Source organism: Eucyclogobius newberryi, unplaced genomic scaffold (genome assembly GCF_026437365.1).
Source record: "Eucyclogobius newberryi isolate DKJ021-1_F unplaced genomic scaffold, fEucNew1.0.hap1 SCAF_5, whole genome shotgun sequence".
Taxonomy (NCBI): domain Eukaryota; kingdom Metazoa; phylum Chordata; class Actinopteri; order Gobiiformes; family Gobiidae; genus Eucyclogobius; species Eucyclogobius newberryi.
The window spans coordinates 28,806,815-28,824,448 of record NW_027316167.1 but is presented as its reverse complement, the minus strand read 5'-3'; the positions used below and the strand labels follow the sequence as shown (position 1 = coordinate 28,824,448).

The 17,634-nt window shown below is 41.3% G+C and overlaps 1 protein-coding gene across 1 annotated transcript in view; it reads left to right on the top strand.

Moving 5' to 3' along the window:
• The window catches only part of abcc12 (ATP-binding cassette, sub-family C (CFTR/MRP), member 12), a 29,317-nt gene that overhangs the window by 8,495 nt on the left and 3,188 nt on the right, over positions 1-17,634 (top strand). The window contains exons 12-25 of the mRNA XM_072464662.1: positions 1,571-1,643; positions 8,908-9,111; positions 9,180-9,314; positions 9,396-9,489; positions 10,470-10,514; positions 10,685-10,780; positions 10,887-10,990; positions 11,672-11,851; positions 11,963-12,189; positions 13,619-13,756; positions 15,283-15,472; positions 15,535-15,624; positions 15,703-15,892; positions 15,967-16,126. Of these exons, the coding sequence (XP_072320763.1) occupies positions 1,571-1,643; positions 8,908-9,111; positions 9,180-9,314; positions 9,396-9,489; positions 10,470-10,514; positions 10,685-10,780; positions 10,887-10,990; positions 11,672-11,851; positions 11,963-12,189; positions 13,619-13,756; positions 15,283-15,472; positions 15,535-15,624; positions 15,703-15,892; positions 15,967-16,126 (1,926 nt within the window). The remainder of the gene's footprint in view (positions 1-1,570; positions 1,644-8,907; positions 9,112-9,179; positions 9,315-9,395; positions 9,490-10,469; positions 10,515-10,684; positions 10,781-10,886; positions 10,991-11,671; positions 11,852-11,962; positions 12,190-13,618; positions 13,757-15,282; positions 15,473-15,534; positions 15,625-15,702; positions 15,893-15,966; positions 16,127-17,634) is intronic.

The window sequence follows — 17,634 nt, the reverse complement described above, 5'->3', positions numbered from 1 at the left end:
GCCGAGTGTGAAGCGGCTGGGATGAGAATCAGCACCTCCAAATCCGAGGCCATGGTTCTCGACCGGAAAAAGGTGGCTTGCCCTCTTCAGGTGGGTGGGGAGTCCTTGCCCCAAGTGGAGGAGTTCAAGTATCTCGGGGTCTTGTTCACGAGTGAGGGAAGGATGGAGCGTAAGATCGACAGGCGGATCGGTGCAGCGGCTGCAGTGATGCAGTCGCTGCATCGGACTGTTGTGGTGAAGAGGGAGCTGAGCCGAAAGGCAAAGCTCTCTATTTACCGGTCGGTCTACGAGCTTCATGAGCTTTGGGTAGTGACCGAATGAACAAGATCGCGGATACAAGCGGTCGAAATGAGTTTCCTCCGCCGTGTGGCTGGGCGCTCCCTTAGAGATAAGGTGAGGAGCTCGGCCACACGGGGGGAGCTCGGAGTAGAGCCGCTGCTCCTCCACGTCGAGAGGAGCCAGCTGAGGTGGCTCGGGCATCTGTTCCGGATGCCTCCTGGGCGCCTCCCTCGGGAGGTGTTTCAGGCATGTCCCACCGGGAAGACGCCCTGGGGAAGACCCAGGACACGCTGGAGAGACTATGTCTCTCAGCTGGCCTGGGAACGCCTCGGGATCCCCCCGGAGGAGTTAGAGGATGTGTCTGGGGAGAAGGAAGTCTGGGAGTCCCTGCTCAGACTGCTGCCCCCGCGACCCGGCCCCGGATAAGCGGCAGAAAATGGATGGATGGATGGAAGTTGGTGGATTTGTCAACTCCATCAGCCCAAACTGTCAACTCCGTCACACATTCAACTTGGTGTTTCAATGATCTTATTTATGTTGTGTTTAAGTATATGCTTACTGTTTGAAGGGTCCAAAAGTGGTCATGAGAAACCGCTGTGTTTCCAGTGATGATAACTTTATTTGTTTAGACTTAGCAAAACAAAGCTAGAGCATGTTAGCATTAGCTGCTTCCCGTTTAAGGCATAGCACAGTACATTAGTTTGTCTAAACCCACAATATTTTATGTCCAGTGCATAATGCTTTTACCACTATCCATATCCAACTCATAACATAAAGAGACGTGGAGATGCAGAGATGTGTAATAAATGCATAAAAAAGTTGGCAATGAATTGGAAAATTTGTCTTGTCAACTCTAGCTTTAGCCACGTCTCAAATGACCAAAAACCTGTACACATATATACACATGGAATTTACGTTCAATTGTGGTTAATTGTTCATTGTTGAGCAGGTGAACATCTGAACCCTGACTGAGGACATTGACTACACAACATCCAAAACATTTATAGGAAAGATTTTCCAATATTTTCAAATAGCTTCAGAATACCAAGATCCCTTTGACTTTATATGTACATTATAATATTTTAAAAACGTCTTCATACTTTTAAAAGTACATGGCAAATACAGATAAATATTAAATATACAGAGGATGTCACTCTGAGGACCACTCTCTCTCATGCCAAACTCAGATCAGATCAGATATGTTTATTCCAGTGAAACAAATTCATGCAGAATTTGTTTTAGGAAATGCTAAAATACTGGCCAAACTCAATTGTTGTTTTGTTTTTTACAGATACGAAAAAGTCCTGGATGCCTGTAGTCTCCGTGCTGACTTAAACATTCTCCCATATGGGGATCAAACTGAGGTATGTGTACCTCCATATCATCCATCTTTCTCCCACGTAATCTGAAAAGAAGCTTCACAGCTAAATTATATATCAACTTAAACTTTGCAACTAATTATTCCTTTTTGATTTATTTTTTTATAATTTAAAAGTAACTGTACTTCAATTGGATAGTTTGAATCACTATCAGAATTTATTTGTATTGCTATGGTCAGTGAACAAAATTCTCAAACTAGTAAATTTGCTTCTGCGATATTTTGTAACAATCAAACACTGAATAATAATAGTGGAACATATACTATGATAAAATAAGCCATTCAAAAAACATGTCTGAATATACATGAATGTAATGTATGAACTGAACAACAGTGCAAAACTAGCAGTGCAAATAGATTCAATATTGTTGAAGTGAGCTATTTAATAAAGTGACAATGCTACAAAATGTTCATGAGTCCAACATCAGGGAAAGAAACTGTTCTTGTGGCAAGAAGTTATGGTCTGGATGGACCGTAACCTCCTGTCCGAGGGGAGAGGCTCAAATAATCCTAGTCCAAGGTAAGAAGGGTCAGCTACAATCTGACCTGTTTACCCCCCGAGTGATTGACTTGAGGGCTGGTTAGAGGCACACCATATCTATCTATAGTGAAGAAAATGAACTGGTCACACAACCGTGTGTGTTTGTTGAAAAATGTGTTATCTTAAAAAATATCAAACATATTTATACTAACAACAATATGAATCCAAGTAGCTAATCCTAGGTGCCATAGTCATTTTGGGTTAACAAATTTAACCCTTTGTAGATTTTTAAAGATTTTTTTTTTTTTAAATCAAGGATTCTTTTCAATAGCTCCCAAGTCAGCCAACCTAGATAGTCAACGTTAAGTTATAATAGTAGTTTGAGTCTCTAGGTATCATGTACACCTGCGTGGGCTCACATGTACGGACTAACAAACCTTCAGACTAGTGAACCTTCAAACTTGTGGGCAGCCACCTATTTGACAAATGTTTGGGGCTGAGAGTATAGTCAACAGTACCAGGCATACACTGTAGGTACTGGGCTGGAGCCACAAGAGAAGAAAGCAAGTGAGTTCTAGAGAAGTGACAAATTATTTATTATTTGTTTATTTGGTCGGACAGTGCATGTTAATGAACACTGCGGATTGTAGCCATGGGCTGATTAGCCTTTTTTGTCCTACATTCACTCTCACAAGCACACTCTCATTCATACACCAGCATATCATCATCTGTAATCAGACTTCTCCAGGACAGTATCCCAGGTCCTTGAAAGTTGGTCAGCTTTGTTCCTGGTCTCTGGTCTCTTCCTTGTTCTCAATGGCTTCAATGGAAAGCTAGACCACACTCCCCCACATTCCTCCCCGCTCCTCCATGCTAATGTTTAGTTTGGTAATGCTTTTAACTTTGTCTTTGTGTTCATGTCAGCTCCTTGTCAAGTATATAAAGCAGCTTACTTTCAGTACTTTAAAATCAGTCGCGTTTGGTGCTAATGAAGACCCTTGTTTATCAAAATGTTGCTGTGTAGTTGTGTAAAATACTGTGGCTGAAGTGACTGAACTTTTAATAATAATAATATTAAATATAGCTGCAAGCGGCAATGATCGGCCCTCGCTACGCCGCCGCCACGCCGCAAGAGGAGGGGGCGCTAACGCGCCCCAATTGTCCTTTTATTACGCCTACTGCTGAATCTGTGACGCTGTCACATCTTCTCCCCTTTGTTTTACCATCAAAAAGCAATTTTATTTTGAATTCTTGGCAAAATGTGCGGCTTTGCCGCACAGACACCGTGACTCTTTGAATAAAAATGTGAATAACTTTTGATGGTCCACCCCTGAAGATGAGTCTCACCAAATTTCAGGTTAATAGGGCTAACGTCCTGGGAGGAGTTTGTGAAAGTCTAAAGTGTAAACATGTTCTGGCGATTTCCCCATTGGAATAACATGGGAGGTTTTGGTCATCGCTACGGCAAAGCCATAACAATTATGACATGGGTCTCACTGACTTTTTTGATGGGGCCAAAATTGAGTTGTGTGTCAAATTTCAGATAATTTCGCAAAACTAAACATTCAACCTCCATATAAAATCTGTAGGGGGCGCTGTGGCTCCAAATTAATTTATTTCACTTCAAGTAGGTTTAGGGCAAAGAGTTTAACAACTGATTCTAATTTGACGCAATTCGGACTTTATCTGCGCAAACGGCAGAAATTTTAAATATGGGAGATTTCTGAAATTCTAGCTACAGTTTGCGGCTTCGCCGCACAGAGACCGTGACAGGTATCAATGTAATTTGGATAACTTTTGATGTCCCACTCCTCAGTAGCATTTCCACCAAATTTCAGCTTTTTGGGGCCAACGCCCTGGGAGGAGTTTGTAAAAGTACGACGTTTGGAAAAACTCCGAAGTCATGTTTAGCCATTTTTGAAGCAATATGGCCGACATTTGGTTGGGCGGACGGCGTTGCCGTAATAATATTTTTTACTTCTCTTGTCACCATCTACCTCTGCGCCAAATTTCATGATTCTACGATCAGATTTTTTTTGGGTCATTTCCCATCTCTCAATGCATTTTTGGTACATTTGGGGGCGCTGACGCGCCAATTTTTTTTATTTTAGAAAAGGGAAATAGCCAGAATGTAGAAAGGCACGATTTTTAGAGGTGTGCAAATTTTTGTGACTTTTCGTCAATGTTCACTGGGTGAAAAATAGGGGGGTTGGTCCCGAGAATAAGAAGAAGAAGAAGAATCATTCCGATGCGAAAACAATGTTTCCCATTTTTCAAATATCATAAACTATACATTTTCGGAAAGCGCTCGCGCTTTCCTACCTCATGGTGTGGGTCCCTGGTCACTGACGGGTACTTTCGTTAATTTTGAGTGGGCTCCGCCCACTTTGTGTTTTTGGCCCTCTATACAGTAATAATGTTCAATTTTTGCATTACATGCTTATATGCACGGAACATGCAAGAGATGGGGAACGTATTCGTGAGCTACTTAGGGCAAATGAGTGCTTTATATGGGGATGACGACCGCTTCGCGGTCGTCATCTCAATGTAAAGTGCTCGTTTAGTGCGCACTTTTGCACGGGCTTCGCCCGTTTACAACGGTAATGTTCCATTTTCCTACTACTAATTAGTATGCACGGGGCGTGCGTGAGTGAAGGAGTGTGTTAGTGAGTGTTTGGAAGTGGGCGAGCGCTTCGATTACGTGCGCACTTTCGCAGCCGTGCTTCGCACGGCCTTACGAGATTAATAGGCCTCTCGCCAGCTTGTGGCGCTCGGGCCTAATAATAGATATAGCCACAAGCGGCAATGAACAGCCCACGCTCCAATCTTCCTCCTTTTATTATACCTACTACCGATTCCTTGGTGCTATCGCGCCTAGATTCCTTTGCTTTACAAATATGGGGATCATTGTGTACTGAAAATGTTAATATTTTGGGAAAACTTTGCGGTTGTGCAACACTAAGACTAATAAGAAAAATGTACTGTTTCTCAACACAATTTCCCCCAAATTTAATATTGGTTGGGCTAACGCTGAAGGAGGAGCTTTTAAAAGTATGAATAGTAAACATGTTCAAATTTAAATTTAAGCACCTTTTTCAGGGCCAACGGCCTAGGAGTTCTTAGAAGTATGACATTTCGAAAAACTGGTGGGTCATGCTTGACAACTTTTTGACAACATTTCGTTAGGGGGACGGCTTTGCCTTAACAATAATATTTTTTACTTCCCTTGTCACTACCAATGTCTGCTAAGATCACATTTTTTGTTTGCCATTTCCTATCTCGCTATGTATTTTTTGTACATTGGGGGGCCTTGGCGCACCGAATTTCAAAATTTTAGAAAAAGGAGATTGCCAGAATTGTAGAGAGGCACAATTTTTAGAGGTGTGCACATTTTCCTGACTTTTCGTCAATGTTCACTGGATGATAAATAGGGGGGGTTGGTCTCGAGAAGAAGAAAGAAATAATATTCCGATAAAAAAAAAACAATGGTTCAAAAAAACAATGTTTCAAATAAACAGAGGTTTAAGGTTTACACACACTGCAACAGGGATTTTGGCCCAGTCCTTAAACGCAGATCTTCTTTAAATCTGTCAGGTTTCAGGGCTGTCGCTGAGCAACACAGCGTTTCAGCTCCCTCCAAAGATTTTCTATTGGATTTAGGTCTGGAGACTGGCTAGGCCACTCTAGAACCTTGATATGCTTCTTATGGAGCCACTCCTTGGTTATCTTGGCTGTGTGCTTCGGGTCATTGTCATGTTGGAAGATCCAGCCATGACCCATCTTCAATGCTCTGACTGAGAGAAGGTGGTGGTTACCCAAAATCTCACAATCCATGGCCCCATTCATTATCTCCTTAATACAGTGCAGTCGTCCTGTCCCCTGTGCAGAAAAGCACCCCCAAAGCATCATGTTTCCACCCTCAAGCTTCACAGAAGGGATGGTGTTCTTGAGATGGTACTCGTCCTTCTTCTTCCTCCAAGCTCGGCGAGTGGAGTTTATACCCAAATGTTCTATTTTGGTCTCATCTGACCACATGACTTCCTCCCATGACTCCTCTGGATCATCCAGATGGTCATTGGCAAACTTCAGACGGGCCTGGACATGTGTTGACTTATGCAAGGGAACCTTCCGCGCGATGCATGATTTTAAACCATGATGACGTAATGTATTACTGATCTTGAATGGATCCCCAGTCCAAGGGAGATTAATAGTCAGCTGCTCCAAAGGTTTATATTTTTAGAGCAATTGTCTGCAATTTTGTCTCTAGTGCCTTTTGACCACTCTTTGGTCTTGCCCCTGGTTGTAGTTGGAGTCTGACTGATTGTGGGGTGGACAAGAGACTTCATGCAGCTCAAACAGGTGCTTCTAATTTAGATAAATAAGTGGAGTAGAGGTGGACTTTTTAAACGCAAACTAACAAGCCAAAATTCTTGCTGATTGGTGAAGTGGGAGAACTTGCAAAATTGCAGGGTGTTTAGATACTTATTTTCCTCACTGTATATATATATATATATATATATATATATATATATATATATATATATATATATATATATATATATAAAAAATATTTAAAAAACTCTTTCTACGCGGGTGGTCTCTATTAATCCCCCTTCAAGCTCGGGTCCTCTACCAGAGGCCTGGGAGCTTGAGGGTTCTCTGCTGTTCCTAGCACTTTTCTGGACCGAGATGTCTGATGTTTTTCCAGGGATCTGCTCAAGCCATTCCTCCAGTTTGGGGGTCACTGCCCCGAGTGCTCCGATCACTACAGGCACCACCGATACCTTCACGCTCCAGACCTTCTCCAGCTCTTCTCTGAGACCTTGGTATTTCTCTAATTTCTCATGTTCCTTTTTTCGGATATTTCCATCCCATGGTACTGCAATGTCCACCACCACGGCTTTCCTCTGCACCTTGTCCAGCACCACGATGTCCGGTTGGTTCGCCATTACTAATCGCTCTGTCTGTATCTGGAAGTCCCAGAGGACCTTGGCTCGGTCGTTCTCCACCACCTTTGGAGGTGTTTCCCACCTTGTCCTGGGGGTCTCTAGCCTGTACTCTGCACAGATGTTTCTGTACACTATGCCAGCCACCTGGTTATGGCGGTCCATGTATGCTGTCCCTGCCAGCATCTTGCACCCTGCAGTTATGTGCGGGATGGTCTCGGGGCCCCCTTTGCACAGCCTGCACCTTGGGTCTTGTCTGGTGTGGTAGATCTGGGCCTCTATTGATCTGGTGTTCAGGACCTGCTCATGTGCTGCCATGATCAGGGCCTCTGTGCCGTCTTTCAGACCGGCTCTTTCTAACCATTGGTAGGATTTTGTGATATCAGCCACTTGAGTTATGTGCCGGTGGTACATCCCATGAAGGGGCTTGTCCTCCCATTATGGTCCCTCCACCACCTCATCATCCTCTGTTCCCCATTGTCTGAGACATTCACTGAGCACGTCATCTGTAGGAGCCTTGTCCTTGATGTACTTATGGATCTTGGACGTTTCGTCCTGGATTGTGGCTCTCACGCTCACTAGTCCTCGGCCTCCTTCCTTATGGCTAGTGTACAGTCTCAGGGTGCTGGATTTGGGATGGAACCCTCCATGCATGGTCAGGAGTTTTCGTGTCTTAACATCTGTGGTCTGAATCGCCTCCTTTGGCCAACTGATAATTCCTGCAGCGTATCGGATCACTGGCAGGGCGTAGCTGTTTATTGTGGATGGGATTCCCAGGTACTTGTAACTGTCCTCAATGTCTGCTATTGTTCCTTCTGGGAGTGAGACTCCCTCTGTGTGGACTACCTTCCATCTCTTAGTCACCATCTGCCCACACTTCTCTAGTCCAAATGACATTCCGTTATCTGAGCTGTAGATCCTGGTGGTGTGGATCAGGGAGTCAATGTCCTGCTCGCTCTTAGCATACAGCTTGATGTCATGTCATCCATGTAAAGGAGGTGACTGATGGTAGCTCCATTCCTGAGTCGGTATCCTTAGCCAGTCTTGTTGATTATTTGGCTGAGGGGGTTCAGACCTATGCAGAACAGCAGTGGGGAGAGCGCATCACCTTGGTGTATGCCACATTTGATGGTCACTTGTGCAAGTGGCTTGCCATTGACCTCAAGGTTGGTTTCCCTATGAAGGCTCTTAGAGCCCCATTGATGTTGTACAACTCCAAGCATTCAATGATCCAAGTGTGTGGCATTGAGTCATATGCTTTCTTGTAATCAATCCAGGCAGTGCTCAGGTTGGTGTGTCAGTTTCTACAGTCCCGTGCGACTGTTCGGTCTACCAGGAGCTGATGTTTCGCACCTCTGGTATTTTTGCCGATGCATTTCTGAGGTGTGCTCATGTATTGATCCATATGCCCGCTCATCTTAGCCGCCATTATGGCCGACAGAAGCTTCCGCGTTGTGGAGAAACAGGTTATTGGCCGATAGTTGGACGGGACTGTGCCCTTTGAGGGATCCTTCTGGATCAGGATCGTACGCCCTTCGGTTAGCCATTCAGGGTGAGTCCCGTCCCTTAGCAGTGTGTTCATTTGGGCTGCTAGGTGCTCGTGGAGTGATGTTTCTTAAGTCTCTTAAGCCAGTATGTATGTATCATGTCGACCCGGTGCTGTCCAGTTTTTCATGCGTGAGACTCTTTCCTGTATGTCTGCCACAGTGATGGTAACTACAATATACATACATACATACATACATACATACATACATACATACATACATACATACATAATGTAATGTAATGTGTGTATGTGTAATGTATTTTTTCCTCATCAGATAGGAGAGAGAGGTCTGAACTTGTCAGGAGGGCAGAAGCAGAGGATCAGTTTGGCCAGAGCAGTTTACTCCAACAGAGACATTGTTCTTCTTGATGATCCTCTGTCAGCTGTTGATGCCCACGTGGGAAAACACATCTTTGAAGAATGCATCAAGAAGGAGCTCCATGGAAAAACCATCTTACTTATTACACATCAACTTCAGGTACTTGAATGATAAAAATAAATATTGATTTACACTGTCATGTTGATGCTGATCTCTGTGTTGGCCAGTATCTGGAGTTCTGTGATGATATTTTGCTGCTGGAGGATGGCGAGATTGTTGAAAGTGGGCATCACCAGGAACTTATGAGATTTAACAAGCGTTATGCTCAGCTCATTAGCAACTATCAAGTAGAGCGGTCCAAAGTAAGGAAGTCCAATGTACAAATTATCATATGTCATAAACCAAATCATTTAAAAAATATAATTATTTTGTTTTACTTCTAGGAACAGAAGGATGAACATGAGATACCCATTCAGGACAGAGTCCAGGAAGATACCATGCGACGAGCCCGATCAGAAAGTGGAATAGACAATCCAGGTTGGATCAAGCATTTATCAAAAAACATATTGCAATAATTTGCAACCCATTCATAAGGAGCCCCGCAGGTGGCCACGAGATATTTTCACGTTCCCACGTAAAAAAAAAAGATTATTATTTTTTGTATTATAAAATAAATCACGTAGGAACCTGATAATTATTGTGAGGTAACGTGTTAATTTACGATGTATATTATTTTTCCTATTATATTTTTTTACTGGCATTTGTCACCGGTATGGCAGGTGACAAATGTCTTTTGCTCAAAATATTACCGTCCAAAGCAAGTGTGGCCAATTTATCGTCATAACTCATCCCCAGCATTAAATCATGTTTGATTCACTAGCAAGGACCACGCCACAACAATGGAATATGAAAGAATGTTAAGTAAGTTAAGTTAAGTTATGTAATGATGATGGATTGTTGAGAGGTGGGAGGGTGGGGTTGAGAGAGCAGAGACAACAAGAGATGCTGGGATAGGCCTGTATAAATAGGGCGTCTGGGTAATCAGAGGTGTGGTTAGAGAGTGGGGGTGTGGTTACTGAAGGAGTAGGAGGTTGAGGCCTGGTCCAACTCCTGAATCTCAGTTAACAATTAAAGGAATAATAGAGGATTTTTCGGCGATTTGAGAACTCAAGCGACTGTAGGTCGCACACCGGCATATCAACCACGCATGCGCAGCCAAGGAAACGTGCTGCTATGCTGGGAACGAGCCTGCAGGTGTGCAATAGCACGCAGGGAATGATTGACATGTGGGAAAACTACTCGGCTGTCCTCAGAATTGGCGCCAAAAATCCTTTATTATTCCTTTAATAAAGGATTTCCAACTACATTTTTGGAGTCACGGTCCATTGCGTCCTGCATTCTGGTATCTTTCACATACGTCCTGTATATACTATTTAAGAGCCCCTCATGTCCTCATTTTGTCATTATTCCATTAAAAAAAATATATTTATGGATATTTAGTATTGTTTATCTTTTAGGCTTGGACATGTCAGGTGAAAATGTTGAACCTGTTTCCCCAAAATGTAAGTTTGTTTTTTGTTTTTGCAATACTATATATTTTGAATTAACTGGATAAGATTTTGCACCTTTGGAAAGAATGGAATGAAGATGGAAGAATGAATTTTTTCAGAAACAGCAAAACTTACTGTAAACTGATACAGATATGCCTGTAATATGTATTATTCTTCTGAAGGTCCTGCTGACGGAGACCAGCTTGTTAAAGAGGAAACCTCCACTGAGGGTAGCATGAAATGGAGAATCTACTACAGTTATATTAAGGCAACAGGAGGTGATGCAGAAAGCACTTACACACACATTCACTAAGGCAATTTCTCAATTCATAATGAGTACTTACAGTCATTTTCTTCCATGTATCTCTCTTTTTCTCTCCACAGGATTGTGTGTTGTCTTTCTGATGTTGGTAATCTTTGCCTTGCTAGTTGGAACCACAGCCTTTGGCAACTGGTGGCTCAGTTATTGGCTTGGACAGGGAAATGGGGTGAGTCTTTTGCCATCATTAGTTTTCAAATTCTTAAAAAAAAAAAAAATTATGTCAGTAATGTGTTTAGTCCATTTAGTCTGTGTTATCCCTGCATCATTTCCATACAAGGTTTTCTTATGGGTCCATTTGGCACAAACTCCAATCATCAATTGTGTCTTCTTTTTTTCCTTAATTTAATTAATCACACTGCTCATTCACTCAAAAGCTCTCTGATTGGTTTACAAGTTGCTCCAACCAACCAGAGAGCTCTTTACTAGTTTACAGTTATTATTTTCTTTACATTAGAAAAGAGGACCAGGAGTGCCATGGAAAAGCTTAACCAAGACTCTAATCAAAGATGGATTTCCTAAAAGGATTTTTGCATAAATATGCATAAAGTTACTGTTTGACTAAATCTACTTTTAAAACTCCTTAACTTAACTTTTTTGTTAAATAATGTATTAAATGTAATTTTTTTGTAAATGCAGGATAGTATAAACATTTGTTCATAGATTTACCAAATCATATTTTACAAATTCGTTTAAAGACTAATATGCTAAATCTACTTTTAGGAGCTTTTAACCATATTATAAAAAGAACTGGAAAAAATAAATATTTTATTTCTGAAACCATATTGGACCTTGAGTTGGATAGAACTGTTCAGATTCTAGACTAAACTTGCTTCTCTTCTGTTGACAGTTCAATGACACCGTTTCAAACCCAGGCAACATCACTGACAACCCTAAACTTCACTTTTACCAAATGATTTATGGTTTAATTGTTGTTTTCATGCTGGTACTTGCCATAGTAAAGTGTTTTGTCTACACAAGCATAACAATTAATGCGGCCTGCAACTACCATGAAAACATTTTCAGAAATGTGAGTATTTAAATATATATATATATATATATTCTATATACACACATATACACACGCATACATAACATTAAACCAATTGGCTGTAATCAAAAAATGTTTGTCCTCTCTCAGGTTATCTCTCGTCCCATGAGTTTTTTTGATACAACACCAACAGGTCGTATTCTGAACCGCTTTTCTAAAGACCAAGAAGAAGTGGACACTGTGCTTCCAGCAAACATTGACCCTTTTATTCAATACTGTCTTTTGGTCACCTTCACCCTAATCGTTATTGCCTCCATCTTTCCCTGGATGCTTTTGGGTGTGCTGTTTTTTGGACTCATGTTTGCGCTCATACTCTTGTAAGTAATACTTTTTTATTGAACACAAATGTTTCACTGTGGAAATTGCCTTGTGTGTGAGTAACTGCAGGGGCTGCAAAGGCAATCTGCTGCACTTTGTGTGTTAGTGCTCCCTGTCTCCCCACTATGATGATGTTCACCACTATAACATGCATATTTACCAGTCAAGGTTCAGTGTTCATAAGATATGTGTACATTGTATTGTTTTATTTATTTGTCAGGGACGTTGTACAACTACATTAATCTTATAAACGAGAAGATACTTTTGGTCTAGCTTAGAGGTACTTTTGAATAGAATATAGCATATTATTGTCAAAGCTTACCATTTATATTTGCAAGTGAAGCAAAATGCAAAGTGTTTTGTTGTTTTGTTAGTCTTGAACTTTTAAAACTTGGTTGCAAACAGGGGCGCTGAGAGTGCGTTTGTTGGCTTAAGACGAACAATCGATATTGTAGGTGATATGTAAGGAAGGATCATAGCATTAAAATACATCATCGATATGTCCCACTGTTCTGTGTCCCAATGAGTGAATATTGTATTTGACAGCGATATACTCTTTCTTTATATGTTATAGGAGTAATACAAGGGAAATCCAAGATATTTCATTTTACAGTGTTTAATTTGACTCCATTTTAATCAAGTTTGTAAGTTTTTGTGACATTGGTGGTCAAATCTTAAATGCAGCTCTTTCTGTTTTAACTTCTGTTTTTAACGTGCTGATGTTGCTCGTAAACTATAAGCTACTAGTTTGATTTTCAACCCCAACTGACTTCTTTTTTTTTTTTTTTAAAGCAATTATGTATTAGCGCTTCAAAAAAAATAATTGAAACAGAAATCAACAAAAACAGAAATTGACCAGACAGAACAATATAAGTAATTGTAGGTGACTGACATTGTAGGTGACCCCCATTTTTCGTATGTCAGTTATGGTGTTGGCCCAGTCCCTGGCGCCAGAAGTATGTTCCAAAGATGCCCATTTATTGTGTCCATGGTGAGAGTTTTGTGGCCCACATACAGAGTTCTGAAATTGAGTGGGATGGTGCTGTCAAATATAGTCTGCCAATGCCTTGTTAATTTCAGTCAAATATTTGTGTTCAGCAGGACAGTCCTAGACCATATAAAGTACATTATATCACATTTTAAACTGCATATCACAACAGTTTAATTCAAATGCATTACCTGTATGTTTTAAACTCCTTTTCATCAGCGATGTTAGCTCTAATACTTTAATCAGTTTTCCTCTGTGTTATTTGCATAGCTGCCCATGTTTATTGCTCAAACAAATTTGCAATTGCATATTCTCATAATATACTCAGGAACCTAAATGTTTGACACTTTCAGTTTAACCGTAATAGGGTTACATTGAAAGTAGGGACTGGATGTTGGAAGACAAAACACCACTCACACTGCAATGTTTATTTTTTCCAGTATATTTCGAGGAAGTATTCGACAGATGAAGCAAATTGAGAACATAAGTCGCTCTCCCTGCATTTCTTTGACTACTTCAGCACTGCAAGGCCTGAGCACCATTCATGCCTACAACATCAAAGACAGCCATTTAAAAATGTACAGTAATATTTGTCAATTCCTTAACCCTTGTGACCATATTTTCCTTAGTTCGACCCACATTTTCTTAAAAATAATTTGAAACTTTGTGTCAACCATATTACAAGATTTATACATTTTACACTTTTTTGAGAGCTGTAAAACTATACAAGATTGTTTATTTATCAAACCTTTTTTGGTTAAATCTGTTAATCCACTTCCGTTCTGATAAAGAATACTGAATTTGTTTTTCAAAGAGAAATCACAGAGAGGTTTAAGATTGCCAACACAATTGCTAATTTTTGGTTAAATAAGAATATACCATTATTACCGTGAGAGACAGAATCTAAAAAACACCTGAGAAAATGTGTGTTAATATTTGGTATATTTGGTTTGGAAGTCTTTGGGGTCAATTACAGGGGCACTGCAGCAGTGGCCCACTCCTCCACACAGATCTCCAGATTTTTCAGGTTTTGGGGCTGTCGCTGAACAACACAGCGTTTCAGCTCCCTCCAAAGATTCTTTTTGGATTTAGGCTAAACAATGATGACGTAGAGTATATATTAATAGTAACCTTTAAAACTGTGGTTCCAGCACTCTTCAGGTCATTGACCAGCTCCTTCCGTGTAGTTCTGTGCTGATTCCTCACCTTTCTTATCATCATTGATTCCCCACGAGGTGAGACCTTGCATGGATCCCCAGTCTGAGGGAGATTGACAGTCATCATTAGCCTCTTCCATTTTCTAACAATTGCTCCAACAGCTTTTTTACCAAGCTGCTTGCCTGTAGCCCTTTCCAGCCTTGTTGTCTACAATTTGTCTCTGGGGTCTTTTGACAGCTCCTTGGCCTTGCCTATGGTAGTAGTTGGAGTCTGACTGATTTGGGGGGTTTGACAGGCGTCTTTATGCAGCTCACAAGCTCAAACAGGTGCTATTATTTTAGATTAATAAGTGGAGTAGAGGTGGACTTTTTAAAGGTAGAATAACAGATCTTTGAAAGTCAGAATTCTTGCTGATTGGCAGGTGTTAAAATACGTATTTGTAGTATTAACTTACAAATAAATTATTTAAAAATCATGTATTGTGATTTACGGATTTTTTTTAACAGTCTGTCTCTTACAGAGGAACTGCACCTGCGATGAAAATCAGACCCTCTATCATTTCTAAGTGGGAGAACTCGCAGGGTGTTCAAATACTTACGTTCCTCACTGTACCTTTAAACAGACGTCGGTAAAGAGAGCCATAATTTCCACATGTTTTTTTATGGGGCTCTCTGAAGCAGTGTCTATTTGTGAGGCTCCCGGAGGGCATATACTATCCTGGAGCGGGTTGTAGGCGTGTTCTTTTAATGTTTTTACATGCATATGATATATGCTGGGGGCATATACTTACTTGGGGTAAGTGTATAGCCTCCCAAATAAATCTGTAAATATGGATGTTTTTTTTATTCAAGGGGTCACAAGGGTTAATTAATATGTGCTTACTTTTTCTCTTTAGATCCTGACATATTCTTGTTTCTAATTTCGACAATTTGTTCTCCTGTTATAGGTTTAAGGTGCTCACAGATGTGAACTCAAACCACATTTTTCTTTTTAATTCTGCGTCAAGATGGTTGTCATTCTGTCTAGATTTTTTTGCCACCACCATGAGCTTTTTGGTATCATTATTTGTCCTTTTCAGCAGTAACGACCTTATTCCACCATCTCTGAAAGGACTGGCCATGTCATATACTATACAGGTACACAATGTAATTATATGTTTTTAGAATACTAAAATTGACAATATGTTTTATATGTACAGCTGACAGGAATGCTTCAGTATGTTGTGAGGCAGTCAACAGAAGTAGAGTCAAGGTTCACCTCAGTGGAGCGTCTTCAAGAATACATTATAGTAATCAAAATGTTGTTTTTGTTTTAATATTGAGAATAGTATGTGATGAACTCCTAATCAGTGTCCACACTTAAACAGGATGGTACATCCGAGTCTCCCAGACGAGTGATAAATGCAAAAATTCCGCAAAACTGGCCGATGAATGGGGCCATCACATTCCAAAACTACAAAATGAGATACAGAAAAAACACACCAATTGTCTTAAATGGGTTGAACATGTCCATCAAAGGTGGAGAGAAGCTTGGCATTGTGGGAAGAACAGGATCAGGTTGGTCAAACATGTAAAATATTTGTGTTCAATCCTGTTGCCTCTGTGTTTGAACTAATGCTTGATGTGGACAGGAAAGTCATCTTTGGGCGTCGCTCTGTTCCGTCTGGTCGAGCCGACAGAAGGGTCTATACTGATAGATGGAGTAGACATAACAGCCATTGGTCTGCATGATCTGCGCAGCAAACTGTCTGTCATCCCTCAAGACCCTGTTCTGTTTATTGGCACTGTCAGGTAATAAACACCAAAGTTGAATGTCTATGTAATCCCTCAGTCATCCAGGTAGGTTCCGTAGAAAAAGTGTCTATATTTGGCCACTCCAATCCAAGTATCTGCTTTAGATCAGAAGCAACTTTCCACAAGCCAAAGTCCAGTACTTCACAGCGTTTCTTACATGCCACTTTTGTATTATAATATATACAGTATATTTAAACAAAGATTATTCGAATACTCCTTGTTATTTTTCATAATATACCAATGAATTATATTTCGTATCATAAAGACTAATGATTGCTTTAAAATCATTTTATCAATTTGAATTGCTCTTTTTATATATAATTTGATTTGGTAGAATATAGTCCTAAAATTGACATGATATGCGGAGCAGAATTCTGCTTATATTCTGATCAGAACATCTCTTACCTGTAAACAGAAAAACTGAAGAAACAACAGAATATACAGTGCAATAACTGCCTGCTGTGTCCATGTGAAATCGCGAAATATGGCGTGATATGGTGTCTCTTAGAGCCAAGGTGATGGCTGCGATGGGCTGGGATGTAATGACCGAAAGGACAAGATTGCGGATACAAGCGGTCGAAATAGGTTTCCTCCATCGGGTGGTCCTGAACAATAGATCAATAGAGGCCCAGATCTACCACACCAGACAAGACCTAAGGTGTAGGCTGTGCAAAGGGGGCCCTGAGACCATCCCGCACATAACTGCAGGGTGCAAGATGCTGGCAGGGACAGCATACATGGACCGCCATAACCAGGTGGCTGGCATAGTGAACAGAAACATCTGTGCAGAGTACAGGCTAGAGACCCCCAGGACAAGGTGGGAAACGCCTCCAAAGGTGGTGGAGAACAACCGAGCCAAGGTCCTCTGGGACTTCCAGATACTGACAGACCGAATGGTAATGGAGAACCAACCGGACATAGTGGTGGTTGACAAGGGTCAGAGGAAAGCCGTGGTGGTGGACATTGCAGGATGGAAACATCCGAAAATAGGAACATGTGAAACTAGAGAAATACCAAGACCTCAGAGAGGAGCTGGAGAAGGCCTGGAGCGTGAAGGTATCGGTGGTGCCTGTAGTGATCGGAGCACTCGGGGCAGTGACCCCCAAACTGGAGGAATGGCTTGAGCAGATCCCGGGAAAAACATCAGACATTTCATTGCAGAAAAAGACTCACCTCACTGTGAAGATGTGTGGCTAGTGGCTTCAAGATGAATCATCATCATTGTGTTTGTTTATATGTTAAATTTAAAATAAAAGTATTGTTTTTTTAAACTTAAATACACAGACCGACCCCAGTTTGTGAGAGCCCCGGACTGTGTGTTTGACACTCGGACCTGCAGTGTGCCCCAGGGCACTGTCCTCGCGCCCTTTCTCTTCACACTCTACACTGCAGACCTCAGACACGACACGGACAGCTGTGTCCTGCAGAAGTTCTCTGACGACTCTGCCATCATCGGACTCATCACGGACGACGATGACGCGGAGTACAGAGGACTGGCGCAGGAC